The following is a 16,322-nucleotide window of genomic DNA, read 5'->3' as shown; positions in this document are numbered from 1 at the left end:
GTTTTGAAAGATTTAAGCATATCTACATGGGAACATAGGGACAGAGAAAGCTACTTTTTTATACTACGTAGAAAAGGCGTGATATATTTTAATTTCAGCTTCATGTACCTACTACAAAATAACATACATTTTTAAAAGCTTGTTATAACAATTGTATAACAACAAAATACTAGGAACTAGAAAGGAAAATAAACGAAACGAGGAAAAGCACGCAACATGTAATTTCCTTTCAGCAAATTGGAAGGTGGCGACACTCAACGTTTACCGTTTCGTGACTTTTACCCCAGGAAATAATAAATACTCTACTGGTATATCATTTTATTATCGGATATATCAATAACACTGTATATTTTTGTGAAAACAACACGATGTTTGTTTTACAAGCTAATTATTTTATCCATGCTGCGCTAACAGGTTATTTGGAAATTACCTATTGATTTATCTGAGGAATTTTATATTCATTCGAGGCCTTTATTATACCCATTGCAAGTTGCCTTTCGTTTAAAAAGGTAAATTAGACATATTTGGAACCAATTATAATTATAATGAAATTACGGAAACAGGTTCTTTAATATTTTCCTAAGAAATTTTTAACGTTCTTTAAATTGGATAGTTCACTCGTTGTTTCCCGCGATATTATCCGCATTTGTCTAATATTTGTACGAATATAGAGTTGTCAAACATTATACTAAACGTGCTATTATTAAAATAACACATGCAGTCGGTTTCACACAATTGTTTCGCATTCAAATTGAAGCACCATTTCTTACTTTCAAAGTATTTATGTTTTTTATGTGAAATAATCATGAAATTTTTTTATTGTGTTTACAGCAGAATTTTCCCTAAACTTCTTTAACTTTTTCTTCTTTAGAATAATATAAGGGAATAGTACGTAGAGTTCATGTATAAATTATTCGTTCCGAGTTCTCTTAGTAGATAAACATTATAAATAAATTTCCAAACGATTTCACAAATGGTTGCATGTAAATGCTGGCAGTAAAAGAAAATCCTATCTATAAATGTCATTTAGTTTCTTGAGATTGAGGTCGTATGCCTTGCTCAAGTAATCACTACTAAATTATCTGCAGCAGCAAATATGAAGTTTTAGGTTCACTTAATGCCACGAGTCATAAGTTCGAAACATTAAAACCATATTCTTAATGTTAAAATAATTACCTACACGTGAGTGAAAAGTGAAAACAATAATTTAATGTAAAGACTTATAGTATGTACTTTAATGTCGTTTCTTTTAGAAATTATTTAAAAGCTAAGATTTTGCCAATAGGCTATTCATCGGGTGTATCGTAAAATTGTTTCCATAGGAGCAATACCATCACGTCCGTGTTATTATCTAAAGGTACCTAAATGTAGAGTCTCAAAAACAAAATCTTTATAATTATTTTTCTTATTGCGATATTGTTGTTAATATAATATAAATAAAAATATTTATAAACCGTATGTATACACATGTATACCTGCCATAAATATTGTATGCACTTTATCACAAGAAAAATGACTTTCCGTCATTGCAATGCAGAACGCTTGCAACGCAATCAAAATCTTGTGCAGTGCATTGATACCATCAGCGGATGCAATTAGCCCTCCTCACACATAGTGCGTTTGAGCACAGATTAGATACTAGGTATGAGTAACTGTATGGCCTTGACTCTATATTTATAATTACACATAGCCTCCCACGAGTTATAGCAGTTACAATATTACTACGATCGTTAATATGTATGAATTTCGTCTATTATCGTCACGAAATAGAATGTAATTGTTGCATGCTGCGTTCAATTGTCTTTTTAATACGCATTTACTTATAGTCCAACCTCGGACGTAAATTAATATTTTCCTGTGTGATTTCATATGCTTCTTGCTGAATAGATAACGACTACGAGTCAAGAACAATAGGTATCATAAGTATATGAATGCAGTTCTCTTTTATATATTATAGGTTAAATATATCTTTCTTTTTGTTTGTAATAAAACATTTCGTTTATTTAAGATAGAAATCGAGAGTAGGTACTAAGTTTTAACTGAAATGTTAATGTTTATTACCAAATTACAATTTAATTCCACATTAAATTATAATACAATATTATATTATAATTTATTTCCAAGTTGTGTGAATTAGATATAAAATCGTTCCTTCGATCGTAAAAATAAATCTCGTAACAAACTCAATTAAAAATGAAATATATTTCAATTCTAAGTAATACAAAATACTTAAATCGCTTGAAATATATTTTCTAACCTCCTAAAAACTATGCTTATAAAAACAATACCAGTAAAAACACACTTCGCGGCATTCCAAAGTTTTTACTTTAGCCTTAGGAAAATTGACGGACGTGAGTGTGCGGTTGTCTGACTTATGACCTGAAATGAAACAAAAAACATTGTATCTGCTATCTCCCATCTATCTACACAAAAAGGCCACATGATTGACTATTTAAAACACAAAGGCCGCGAGTATAACGGTAACTATGTCAATAAAAACAAGCCGTTATTATTTCCTCCAGCGCCCACGCACTTTTATATTCATGTTGGACCTACATAGTTTTTATTTGCTATGGATTAGGTCCAAACAAGTTGCCAAGTTCAGTCGAGAATTTCTCTCCAAAACAATTCCCAATCCGATACTGCTATTGAGTCATTGAGAATGGACTATGATTGTATTTGCTGAGGAAAAAGACGTAGTTAGTGTAATAAGATTTCAGATAGCATAACTTTAATAGAATTTAATTCAATTTATAGCATGTTACTATTGTGATTACCGTTTTTTTTCTGAACATTAAATTTCACAATTCTTTTTCACTCTTCATCTACAAGTAGGTATATATTGGAAGTTAGGTAGTCTATTATTAATTATATAATTTAATGAATCATTCTCTAAAATACGCTCTCTGTTCTATAAAAGGAACTTCGACCTAAAAACCTGTATATTTGATGATGGTAATATGATAAAGATGAAAGTAAACATGTAAACCAATACCATAACGATTCGACTAGATGCCTTTCTGTTTGCATACTCAATACTCAAATATATACCTATTTGCATTTAATGAGTTGTGCTTCATAAGAGAAGTTGATTATGGTATGAATATTTTATCACATTTTAAATAGATAAATAAATAAGCTTCTGCGTATAATTAAAAAAATTGGGTACTGGAGAGTGAAGACATTGTCTTAAACCACAATATGATTATTGTTCATTTATACCGAAAAAGGAAGCCTTTTTTTCTAAATGAGAAACATAGAAATTAGGATTGAAAACATACGCATTAAAAACACACACAGCAATGTACAATTGCCAAAAAACTAAAGCTCAATATGTTAAAAATCACTTTTTTATACTAGTACTGTCCTTTTACATAAGCAATAAGCATAGTGCTGACAAGTGTAAGCAGATACACTCGCAGCACTTTCACAGTGACAAAAATAATACTTTCTAAATATTGTTAGTCGTCCCGCGGACCCAAGGCACGTAGCGCTTACAAAATATCCAATAAATTCACTTGGAACGAAACGGCGGAACAATTTTATCACATAATTCCACAGATTATGGTTAAATTATAGCTTTTCCAATACTTTAAATTGTTTAAAAGAAGAGCGGGTACTGGAGAGATTACAGTTTTCAAAGTATGATTTGAATAGTGTATTTGTACATGAATAATAATAATAATATAATCGAAGATAAACACAACAACAGATTATTAATATACAATTATGTATACTGTAATGTGTGTAACTCTTTTAACTGGTTCAATGCATATAATACATTCGCGCATTTCAATAATTTATGCTTTTTAGTAAATTTGGATTTATATAATCCATTATTAACCTTGTTTCAGAAATATTAGCAGTCTATGACATTATTATTTTGACAAATTAACTAATTATATAATAGTAATAGGACACTAACAATTTAAATGCATTTAGACATGAACTTGAATCCGGTATGCAAATTTAATTATTGCTTTGCAAATACCATGTTTTGTGATGACTAACTACAAATCTATTTTGCAACTATTCTATTACCAAGTCAAACAAAGTTGGTCTATCAAGTGACATTTAGTTGAATAGTGTTAACACTTAACTTGTTGTTTATGAGCTATGATAATATATTACAACAACTCTGGCACATTATACGAAAACTAAGTACTTACTAGTTACTATGACAACTTTGTTTATTTTGCGATGCTAGAGTTTTCAGTAATAATTTGTACATGTTTTTAGAGTCTAAATGAAATACTTTTATACACTAAAGTGAAACTTCTAACTTTAAAATGATTATAATTAAACACTTAAAAAAGCACTAACATAAAATGTTATTACATGTAGAAATATAAATTCGACATTATTACATTTTATTTCTTAAATTAAAATATCTGTTAGGCAGTTCGTTATTTTTATTTGATTATTATATAATAGACATACATCATAACATCGCTAGTACTTTCACCGAACGGTACTCTTGAATAGTTTTTATGTTCACATCTACTATGTATAATTATTACATATTAAAATGGCCTTACAGTTGGTATATGTTATATGTTATTATATCATTGTAAAATAACAGTTATTTGTTGACCGTTATTAGATATTGATTAAAATCGATCAATTAAGAGATGCAATATTCTTTTAATTTCAACAATAAAATTTATTGCTACCAGCTGCAGAGTTATCTTAAATATAATTATGAAACAGGCTTGCATTACGATTGCCGCAAACTCAATGTGGGGTCTCCAATTGGTAATTTGAAAGCTTTATGATTAAAACTACTTTCTTTTATCACACGATTAATGAAAATATTTCTCTATATTTTCTTCACATACCTAACTATAATAATGTTATAAAAACGAGAACATTATAAAAACTCAGAAAATTAGGTCTCAAAAACGCATCGCACATTATATAATTCTTATAATTATATAATAGGTACCACATTTCCATAACAGGCATAATCAATTCCATTATCTATTTAACATATAAAAACGCCAATAAAAACAACCTAGCAGTTCTCCTTCTGTATGTATGTCATGCGAGCATTTGGAATGCTAGGAGTGGCAGAAGCAAACAGTTCACTCACGAATTCCATTAGATGTATATTGTATAATGTCTCAGCATATTAACCACGTTTACATTTAATATCAAGTTATATTGCTATGATTCGATTTGGTTGCGTATAACATGTTGCTAACTGTAATGGCGTTCTATTTCCGCCGAAATTTGTGTTTATTTTCATAGAGCAAAATTATGAATCTTACTTTTCTTATTGGATTCTTACTATTCATTACAATAATAGTTAGTAGATAATTGAATATAATATACAAAATGGAAGTAATGCCGCTCGTAAATTGCTATTTATATAATGTTATTTATAAGGTCCTATTAAATAATAACTATTATAAAAATTCGTTAAAACTAGCCTATATAGGTACGTAATTACGCAGAGAAACGTTGAAAATAAACATGCAATCATAGAAACATTTGTTTCCTTTAACAATTGTTTATTAAATACGTTAGTATAATAAACATAAACGATTAAAATAAATAAACTTAATTTGACGGTTTCTATTTAATCTGTTTCTTCCCGTATAATATACATATTATCCTAAGGTCACAGACAAAAAGGTCGATTAAACTATTTTAATTACAATAGTTTCAGTATAAACAAGCATGTAATGGATATAAACCAAATTACTTTTAAATCTAACATCAATAAATGGATAGTATAACAATTAACAACCATATATTTTTAAAGATCACATTAATTAACATGGTTTAAATGTAAAAAATCATAACATTAGTTTGAATGTTGTAATTCTTCTCAGAATTTCTCTCCATTTGTTTAAAATGGGTAAAAAAAGTTCTTTAACTTATCCTTTGCCAGCCAAACTGGCATTCACATTGAAAAATTATAATTAAATTTAAGTTAACAAGACACACGTGACCTGGTAATTACAGGGTTGATTTAATTTCATTATTATAAGGAAAGGATTTCTCCTATAAGGCTATAAACATAGCAAATAATTGAGTCAGTCATGTTGCCTAGAAAGCGTTTAATATACAGAGTCGTATTATTGATTTTCATTTATTAGTTCTCTAATTAATTTTCATTAATAATGAATACCTATGTTATTCCCTAAGATAAGCATTATGTTTTTTTTTTTAATATAAATCCAAATACTTTGTAGTGTATTCTTTACTCGAGTCATTAAGGTGTTGAATTGTTAACCGCCCGCAGGTGATTCGCGTCAAATAATACGTCTGTAGCATTTTAATTAAAATTCGTGACTGGGTGTGGCATATATCCAGAGGCAGTATTTGAATGAGTTGTTTTAAAGCCTCATTTTTTATCGTTTAGGGATCCAGTATTTAAAAACATTTATTAAGTACTTTGAACTTTTATTATAGTGATGAAAATATGTCAAATATTCGACCATAGTGCAAATATGAAAAATTTTTAAACTTCTAGACTAATATTTTGATTTAAATCTTTAATAATTTATAGCTCAGCTTACTTCAAAGTTTTTTCAATAATAAAATTACGAAATCATCATGTCACAAGAGTAATCTATCAGAATATAATAGTTTACAGTTGCTTGTACCAGATTTGCTACAGTTTGTTAATAGCACAAACGGCCTTCAAGGTGAGAATTAATTCGAATACGGCCCTGTATTTATAGCGTAGATCTTGCTTGACTCGATCATTATGCGCCTACGATACCACAATTTCATGGTGTTTGAACTCAATCGTATGGCAGGAAAGCGATGTTAGTTTACCCAGTAATGTTTATGGTTTGAACTTATTGGCACATAATATTGTTTATACGCGAGTTATTGTGTAGGTGTTGTATGATTTATATAAATAGGGGGAAATTGAAGGATATGAGAGAAATAACTTCCATAATTATACGGTACCTAAATTATTGAAAGAATGTAGAGTCTTAAATGAAACATTCAGTTAATTTAATTATTTATAATGGGTGAACTTTGTTAAGACATAGAATAAATAAATAGCAAAATAACGCCACACTTTATAAATATTTAAATAAAAAAGTCACCTCGTTTATTTCCAAAATATGTCACAGATGTAACTACGAGGGCGATTCAATAAATACTTAGCCTACAAAAAGTATACGAAAATTTTGGAAAAGTAGTAATTTATTTTTCAACATAGTCTCCTTTTAGTTCGATATACCTTAGTCCAGCGATGCTCCAACTTTTTTAACCCGTCCGAAAAATATGTTTTCTCAAACTCTGTAAAATAGGCCTTCGTGGCAGCGATAACCTCCTGATTTGATCCATATCTATTCCCGGCGAGGGATTTTTTCAGATTAGGAAACAGAAAAAAGTCACCAGGGGCTAAATCTGGAGAATACGGTGGAAAAGGCAGCAATTCGTAGCATAATTCGACCAATTTGGCCATGGCAACGGCAGACGTGTGAACCAGTGCGTTGTCGTGGTGTAACAGCACCTTTTTCTTAGCCAGATGGGGTCGTTTTTTCTTTAATTCGGCGTCGAATCGGTCCAATAAATTGGCATAGTAAAGCCCTGTAATTGGTTTACCCTTCTCGAGGTAATCGATGTAGACAACTCCTTGTGAATCCCAGAAAATGGTGTCCGTAACTTTTGTGGCCGATTTTACTGTTTTCGCCTTCTTTGGAGCACGTTCCCCGGTCTGGATCCATTGTTTTGATTGCTCCTTGGTCTCTCGTGTGTACCAGTGAATCCAGGTTTCACCGACCGCCACAAAACGACGCAAAAACTCCCCTGGATTCCGCTTAAACAACGCCAAACACGTCTACGACGTGGGCTCACTGTTGCGCTTGTTTTCCGGTGTGAGTAAATGCGGCACCCATCGCGCCGACAGCTTTCTCATGCCGAGTTCCTCGTGAAGAATATGATTGACTGTTCCTTCTGAAATGCCTACAGTCTCAGCTAGCTCCCGAACCTTCAATCGGCGATCTGTCAGTACGAGATCATGGATTTTTTTAATGTTTTCCTCCGTAGCAGCTGTTTTTGGTGCACCTGGACGTGGTTCATCAAAAACCGACGTACGGCCACTTGCAAACTCGTTGAACCAATTCTTGACGGTGGCTATCGATGGAAAAGAGTCACCGTACATAGCATCCAAGCGGCCTTTGATTTCGATACGCTCTTTCCCGTCCAAAAATAGGAATCGAATCACCGAACGATATTGCTCTTTTTCCATTTTTGTAAAACCGATCGATACGTTCGCTTCCATAGGTTGTCAAATTAAAACAAATGAAGGGATTGGAATGAAAATTAAAAAAAATACTTAAAAACAAATGAGCTACACTGTGGTAAACCTATTTTGAAACAATAGCGCCCCCTGGTGATGAGGCTAGGTACTTATTGAATGCACCAGGTATCTATGGAACTATGTGACTCTAGCTAAACTAAAGTTTATTTTGCACCGGTTTTTGAGAACTAAGTGAAGCTTAATACACTGATTCAGAAGTGCCTGTGCTTACATTACTCGTATAAATTAATCTAAAGCATTTGTAAGCAATTAGCAAAGGTCTAACCGTAATTGGCTATAAATGGAGATGGTTAAGATTTGCTAATTGCTCATTCGTTAATTACTATCTGTATCTTTATTTAACTACAGAATTAGACTGAACTAATGTGCTTGGAAAACATTTAATTTATTAATATATGAATCGAAATTTATTGAAGTTATCTTACCTATATATTGGCAGCCTGGAAGAGATCGCTGATAAGCGATAAGGTTGCCTTATGTGCTATGCATGTTTTCCATTTCTTTTAATATTATGTAATGTAATAGTACATAAAATACTTAGTTAAATAAAATAAATAAATAATGTCTTTGAACGTTATGTTTTAATAAAAAAGGTAATTCATTGAACATATTCACTACCATTCAAACAGAAATTATTTAAAAGGGGAAAGTTTGAAAAGAACTATATAAAGTTGTTAAGGAAGTCATAATCGTTATGATGATTAACATAGAACATCCTTTTCTACTCACTTTGATCTTATTGTAGCGTCGGGGGTTTTAATACCAATTTAGGATCTTTGTACTAATTTAATAATAACTTTGTATCATGGTAAAAATAAATCAAACATAAATTTTATGGAATAAAAAAAAGTATACACTGATAAAGCTTTCGTTATAGGGAATTTAACGAAAGCAATTTCACAAGCAGAAATTACTTTCACAACTAACAATCGCTTATTACAATACTCATTCTCAAATATATATCCAAAAAAACGCAAACAACGAAAATCTAACCATTTCTTACATTCGAAAAACCTCGAGAAAAGTCCAAGTGTTCTTATCTCAATGAACAATAAAGTATAGCTAATACAAGCTATTCAATTCTCGATTGCTTCCTCTCATTCTTTGAACACGCCCAGAGGACAATTACCTCGCCAAGGTCTTCGTACTGTATAATATCATTATTAAACTGCGCTTGGTTAAAATTTGTTAACACTCTTGCTCTACAAAGAGTAATTGTCATACATATTCATTATGGTAACATGTTTACATCATGATGGACAGCCGGTTTTTGGTTAAAAATTTAGACAATATATTCCCTCAAATTAAATATAACATAAGGATGATACGTTATAAGAAAACTTAAAGACATAAGTAATTAAAAACATATATAATATTATCTACTATCTAAACTCTTTCAATATATTGTTGAGTAGCCAATGGCACTTAATTATAGACTAAAGTTTTAAACTTGCATAGTTATTACAATTTATTTCTAAAATTTTGTTAATGTATCTTAAAGCGACCCTGTTCGTTATAAAAATGTTTTATATTCAAATAGTACATTCGGAAGTTCACTTCATTAATCCGGCTAATATATTCTATTTTACGATCCGGATATGACAGAGTTTGGGCCACCGAATAAAAAAACAGCGCCTTATAAATAACACGATAATAATTTAATAAGTAGAATAAAGTTACGTCCATCAACAAGCCTGCATTAATTTGAAAGTAATTCTTGCAATAGCAAGTCTATTGACAGGTTAATTCAACATTTACATTAATAATATTATTGGTACTTTAAAAGGCTCTAATTCTCCGAATCAGTTTTTAAAGAAACTTTTTATTAATATATTTTGTAAAAACATTACCCATGTACTTACATGGAATATAATAATGATATGCATTTATTTAAATAAGAGACAATAAAAATGAGTAGCCAATTAAAGACAGGTCACTTTCCACTTTCACCAATCAAACACTTCGTTGGTGTAAAATAAATAAACAATGGCATTGCGTCATGCATAATCATTACCGAACGATATTACGCGGCAAAACATTTTGATTGACAGTTGATTGGGAGAATATTATGCGACCAATTCCGGAAGTGCAATTTCTATGAATTCGGAAAGATTTGGTATTGCAATTTGCATGGCAATTAAAGAGAAAGTACAATTTCTTTGATAATGATGTAATTTTTATATTATTACAAAAGAAAATGCATAAAATACAAACACTCATGTTCAGTAATCTTGTCTGAAGCATAGGTATACTGCAAAAAAACAAACTTCACCTTTACTTTATAACGTTTTATTTCAGTGCTTCTTCTCAGCAATCACCAACTACTATTATAATGATAATTTAATTATCTAATATAAATTTAAACTTCCAATAAAAAATAATGACGTGAACTCAACTCTTATTGTGAATGTACGCTAGGTCTGCAACTGCAGCCTTAATTATTTCATAACCATCTATATCCTAATTCCTAATTATCTATTGCATAACACAAATCACTTCAAACATTATGATAATTTCCAATACCTACTAATGATTACTTTTTACATCAAAGCAATCAGATTATTACATCTAATACAATTTAATGGCGTCTTCGCTTTCCAACTTTACGCTCTTCAAACATAAAACAAACAAATATACTAGATTTGGTTCGTTAGCACGCATCACACGAAGTGATTACGTATTGTTGGGAAATATTATCATTTAAATAAATGCAAGGCATCATAATCGATGTATGTAATAGGCATAATAAGTAACGTAATTATCCTTTGATAGCATAATATTTAATGTAAGTAGGTAATACATTGCAATTCTCGATAGTTATAAGTTATAACATTGGGAATCACATTCGTTTCGGTTTGTCTCTGGTCTGTGACCTTCTTTTTATATTCTATCACTGGTAATAGTTTATTTTCGCAACAACATTATGATTTTATGTTCAACCTTGAAAATTCATAACTATACGAACATTTTTCGGATTTTCTTTCACTCTGATCTGACTAAAGTCGGTTAAAATGGGAGACATTTTTTTCAACCTAGCTTCCTATATAATATCGAAAGATTAGCATTTGGTAATAATCCTTACTCCTTTTATTAAAACCTAACATTTTGATTTATCAGTTTTTGTTGTGTTAAACAGAGTGCGAAATAATTAAAACGGGTTAATTAAAGCTATTAACTTATCATAATAATATGCTCTTAACATGCAAATTAGATAATATAAATACTGCAAATTATACAATCTAGGTTGAACATGCTTCTTGCATATCGATACCTCCCGGAGCATCTTGTTTGTGTATCAATTTATAAACGATAGCTGTTATTCAATGTATTGGCTTTCGATAGAACGTGATAATAATAATTTATAACCACATTTCGTATGTGAAGGATTTGCTCATTCGACAATTCACAAGACTTCCAATTTCATTTCTCAGTTAGGTACTTTACGTTTTATTTCTAGGCCCCAACGGAATAAACTGGCCGTAAATCATGTCATTGGCAAGGACAAAGAGTAGATAAATAGTATGGTATTTATATACCACATAGTACATATTTCTATTCGCTTTATATAAAAAAGCTTATGTCTTGCACCCGATTATCCAATATCAGACACGGCCATCGTTGAGCAACGGTGATTTGTCTATATCGAAACGCTGGTAACGCTCGGCTGGCGCACTGTTAATTATTACATACATAAACTATACGTAAACTGTTCATTGAATATTCCTTGATGTTAATTACATTTTATATTGTATAAAAATCTTAAATCACGTACTCAGTAGTTTATTAATTAAAAGATTAGTAAGTTTAAAGTTTAAACTCTAGTAAAATTTCTCAATATGGAGAGTGTATAGATGCTCTACTAAATAACGTTTTGTCTCACATATAAAATTCTCCTGTTATGTAAGTTGCCATCTTCTATCTTGTATACGGTAGGTGTACAAGATATTATTATAATTGTATATGAATAGGCTGTAAATTGTGTTTATATCCCAGAGTGTCTTTTTCCGGATGTAGAGTCAACTGTCTTCAATTGTTTCAAAATAATTGTCCATTCATTTTAACCCTTCTATCAAAAACACCTCCAAGTCAATATTCACGCTTTTAATCCCTTACTTACCACGTCCAAAAATTTGATTAAAAAAATTCTGATTTAAATATTTAAACTTGAATGATAAAAGTTAACATTCGCCTTTGGCCATGATCTTGCTTTGTTTATCTGCATAACAATACCTCATAAAACATTTTGCTCACACGTTTTTGCTAGTGTGTGAATTTCATCTTGATTGACGACGATATTTTAATTGTTTACATCCGATTTTTCAAATTGAAAAACTTTATGTTCTATTGTGTGTTAATATTATAAAGATTTCTGCGGTGATTCAGAACTAGTAGGATATGTAATAATATATTTTGGGAATAAATTTTATTATTGATTTATGAATTTATAAGTCCATGATATCTCATTGTATTTTAATTTAAAACTCACTATCGTGAGGTATCTAAAATGTTACAGTTGTAATTCATGTAATTCTCGCACAGATTCCGAAATTAGGTAATATTTGACGCTCCGTTCATTTACCATTATTTTAGCATACCTATTTGTTTTCTATTATTAATCCAACAGAGTTGTCTAGGCAATTCTAACGAATCTCTAAATAATCGAACTCTAGTGAAATTGATATTATAATATAAGATTGTTTTGTCAATGGTTATGAAAATTTCCTCATAACATATTATATTTGATGATTTTAGCAATCCGGTTTTAATACAGTATCTATGTCATCAATCATGTAATATAATTCCTTAATGAAATGAAAACACCAGTGCTTTGATTAATAATGTTGAAGATATACCTAAATAAAACATTTCATTAGCTTAAATTGTGATAAAATAAGACTTAAGAGAAATATTGCGAATTTCACGCTTTCCTTCATTCAGCGTCAACTAAAAGGACTTTCTTTCTAAATTACATCAAATTGATAGAAATTTGCTTCACTGCGCGGTGATATATAAATGACGATTGACGCTCTATTTTACATTGAAGTCGAATAAATAATATTATTTCTATTGAGAACTGAATACTCAAATCATACATGCGGTTATTTTAAAATGACTATTCTAAGCATTAACTTATAATTAACATTCCTAAAATAAAACACAAATCGTCTTTGGTTTCCAAAAAATTGGCTCCTTAACTTCAAAGTACCATGACCATGACTACCTTATTTTCTAGAATATGTACAGTCAGATATTTTAAAATTGACAGACTACAGTTTAACAGACGTGTTCCTTTGCCACTTTGCATGTTTATGTTATCAATCCATTGAGCTATTTAGTAGCTATTGTGATCTTTGTTTATTGAAACTTATCCGCCCCCAGATCTTGTTGACAAACGAGTTCGATCGTCAGTAGAGTGGTAGAATTGACAGTTGCAGTTGAGTCTCCCTGAAGTGTTGTTAAGTGGTTGATATTTTTTTTATAAAAGTCGAGAGATAAACTATGCTCATACAGGTGAGGAGTGAAAGCTGTTGGAATAAGTTTTATATGAAAATAGTTGTGCTGTTATAAGTAGATATTTTATGTTAACATGACTGAAGAATAAGAATTATCCCGTGATTTTGTTTTTATGCGGCGTTACGTTTTTATTATACTTATATTTTTTATTTCGTCAGTAGTTAGGGTACCTACTCCTAATTTATATTTTCGCTCATGGCATTAATTTGGTGCAAAATAAAAAAAAATGTTTTGTTCTGTTTTTGTGAAAGAAATAGCACCTATTCATTCATTATTCCATGTAACATAATAATGACAAAGCGCTACACATGAGATATAAGTTTAATATGGTTTTATACCGCTGTGTTACAAACGTATCTCTTGAATTATATCAAGCTTCCGCACTTCTGCAATTATCATAAAGTCTAAAGATTGTAGGCCTGCCTTATCGCGAACACTTACTTTTTAATTATTAAAACAGGTTTCTTTAATCTTTTAAATCGCCAGTGATCATCATTCACCGCGCTTAGTTGTTAAACCTCTTTAGTATAGCGGTACTTATGTAACTATAATTTAATTAGTTTATTCAGCCTTATTTTGTTTTTAAACGAGTTTAATCCATAATCTATCTTTGAATTGATTTATCAGATAAAATCGCAGATATCTCTCAATGCACATTGAGAGATATCTGCGATGAAATGCCCACCGTGAAAATCAATGGCGCGATGTTATTTATATCCTAGATATTATCAAGATATCTAAGAGAAATGCAAAATAATTGATTCATTTTGTTCGAACTGAGCTTGATAAGTTTATTAACATATTAAATTAGTTTGCTCTTAATTGACTTAAAACATAAAAGATTTTGTTAGTTTTCCGTCATCGTTTGATCATTGATGCATCTTTCCATCTCTATATGAAATATTTAAACAAGCTTTAACAAATATAACAATCTTTTATTTAATAATTTATTTATTAATATCACAACATTAGCAATTATAAACCTCTGCCGATTCCAAAAAAAAAACTAAACATTTTTTTTTCCACAGACGCAAAATAATGCACAGCCAGTAATGGATCCCCTCACTTGGTTGTCGTTGGGGCTGCAGCTAGCAGCTCTGTGCTCGATCGTGGGCGCGTTGCTTCTCTACCTGCTGAGGAAGGTGAAGGTTGGGGAGGTGCTGCCGGTGGACAGCGCGAAGACGGTGCTCGTCACCTCGGTGGATTCGGCACTTGGACTACAGGTTAGTTGAGTTTACGCAAATTTGATAAAGATATAGGTAATGTAATTTTGCTAAATATGATGTTATCTTGGTATTATTGTGATTACAATGAACATAAATGTACAGTAGGTGCATATTTTATTAGTAAAGTAAACATTTAAGTCCTATGGAGGCAATCTCTCCTTCGTTTTATGTGCAGAGTAATGATCATTCAAGATAAATCATGAACAAGTTTATGTAGTAAGTTGGACATTGGATAGTTATGCTCTTCTAATTTAACTACTGTATTGTACACTATTTGACATAAGTCTAATACGTAAGATAAAATATATCTTACAAACTTTCGCATTTATAATATACCTAAGTAGGATAGGTACCTCATTATAACAAATAAAATGTTGATAATCTACGAATACCTTATTATCCATCCACAGATCGCGACATACCTCAGCAGCCGCGGCTGGCGGGTGATAGCGGGTTGCCGGCAAGGCGGGCTTGGCGCGCGGCTCGCGGAATCCTGGCTGCAGAACCACGTCGCGGCTACGCCGGAGGACCAGCCGCCGCCGAGACTGGCCACACTCGAGCTGGATGTGGCTAGAGAGGATCTGTTGGAAGAAGCTGCGAGAGCGACTGCACAGCACTTGCCGGCTGGTGAACATGGTACGTATCTATCCCTTGATACTTTGATAGTACCTATAACATATCTTAGAAGCCGTGACTGGTGCGTCATAACATGAAAAGAATGTACTTAAATTTTAATTTATATGTTATACTATTATTGGAAAATGGCAGAAGAAAAAGCATTTCAAAAAAAAATACTTGCTGAGTAGGTAGGTACATATTTCAAAATTTCTGAACCCTAAAAAAACATAAAATGATTAAGAATGTTACTAGGTACTTACTGCAGAAACTCGCTAAAAGTAGCCCCAGTATTATTTTCGAAAAAAATGTAGCCCCTAAATACATAAAATACCTCTAGCAGTTATGAAGGAACGTATAAAGGATAGATTAATACGAACAATCAGAAAATTAAAAAAAGCAAAAGGTACATGCACTGCCCGGGAATCGAACCCGGGTCGCAAGAATGGGAATCTTGCATGATACCACTACACCAGCAGTGCTTGCTGACGTGGTAATAAAAATTGATACCACTTGTACATTACTAAGCTAAAAAATTCTAAATTAATGTTTATACCTTAAATAACTTATAATTCAAATTGCTTAAATAATTAAACCTATACTATTGGTTACAAAACCTTTCATAGTATCTTCCCATACAATAAAGTTTTATTGTATCTTTCCTTGGGTAGCAA

The 16,322-nt window shown here is 31.3% G+C and overlaps 2 protein-coding genes and 1 non-coding gene across 3 annotated transcripts in view; 1 reads left to right on the top strand and 2 right to left on the bottom strand.

Annotated features, from left to right (window-relative positions):
- LOC123697413 overlaps positions 1-16,322 on the top strand; it is a 37,107-nt gene that overhangs the window by 16,424 nt on the left and 4,361 nt on the right. Inside the window, exons 2-3 of the mRNA XM_045643926.1 lie at positions 14,836-15,030; positions 15,444-15,669. Of these exons, the coding sequence (XP_045499882.1) occupies positions 14,860-15,030; positions 15,444-15,669 (397 nt within the window). The 5' untranslated portion in view covers positions 14,836-14,859. The remainder of the gene's footprint in view (positions 1-14,835; positions 15,031-15,443; positions 15,670-16,322) is intronic.
- Positions 7,178-8,221, bottom strand: LOC123697573 (histone-lysine N-methyltransferase SETMAR-like). The gene is made up of 2 exons (XM_045644116.1): positions 7,828-8,221; positions 7,178-7,779 (listed from the first exon to the last, which is right to left on the bottom strand). The coding sequence occupies exons 1-2, from the start codon at positions 8,219-8,221 to the stop codon at positions 7,178-7,180; spliced, it is 996 nt and encodes a 331-aa protein (XP_045500072.1).
- On the bottom strand, positions 16,060-16,130 carry Trnag-ccc. The gene has a single exon. It is a non-coding gene; the product is annotated as a tRNA-Gly (tRNA).

The sequence above is a fragment of the Colias croceus genome, chromosome 14 (genome assembly GCF_905220415.1).
Source record: "Colias croceus chromosome 14, ilColCroc2.1".
Taxonomy (NCBI): domain Eukaryota; kingdom Metazoa; phylum Arthropoda; class Insecta; order Lepidoptera; family Pieridae; genus Colias; species Colias croceus.
The sequence above is the reverse complement of the archived record's forward strand: the minus strand, read 5'-3'. Positions and strand labels throughout refer to the sequence as shown.

Coding starts and splice junctions, on each gene's coding strand:
- LOC123697573 (XM_045644116.1), bottom strand. CDS start 8,221: ATGGAAAAAGAGCAATATCGTTCGGTGATTCGATTCCTATTTTTGGAC. Junction 7,780..7,827: donor ACCGGAAAACAAGCGCAACA/GTGAGCCCACGT, acceptor AGCGGAATCCAG/GGGAGTTTTTGCGTCGTTTT.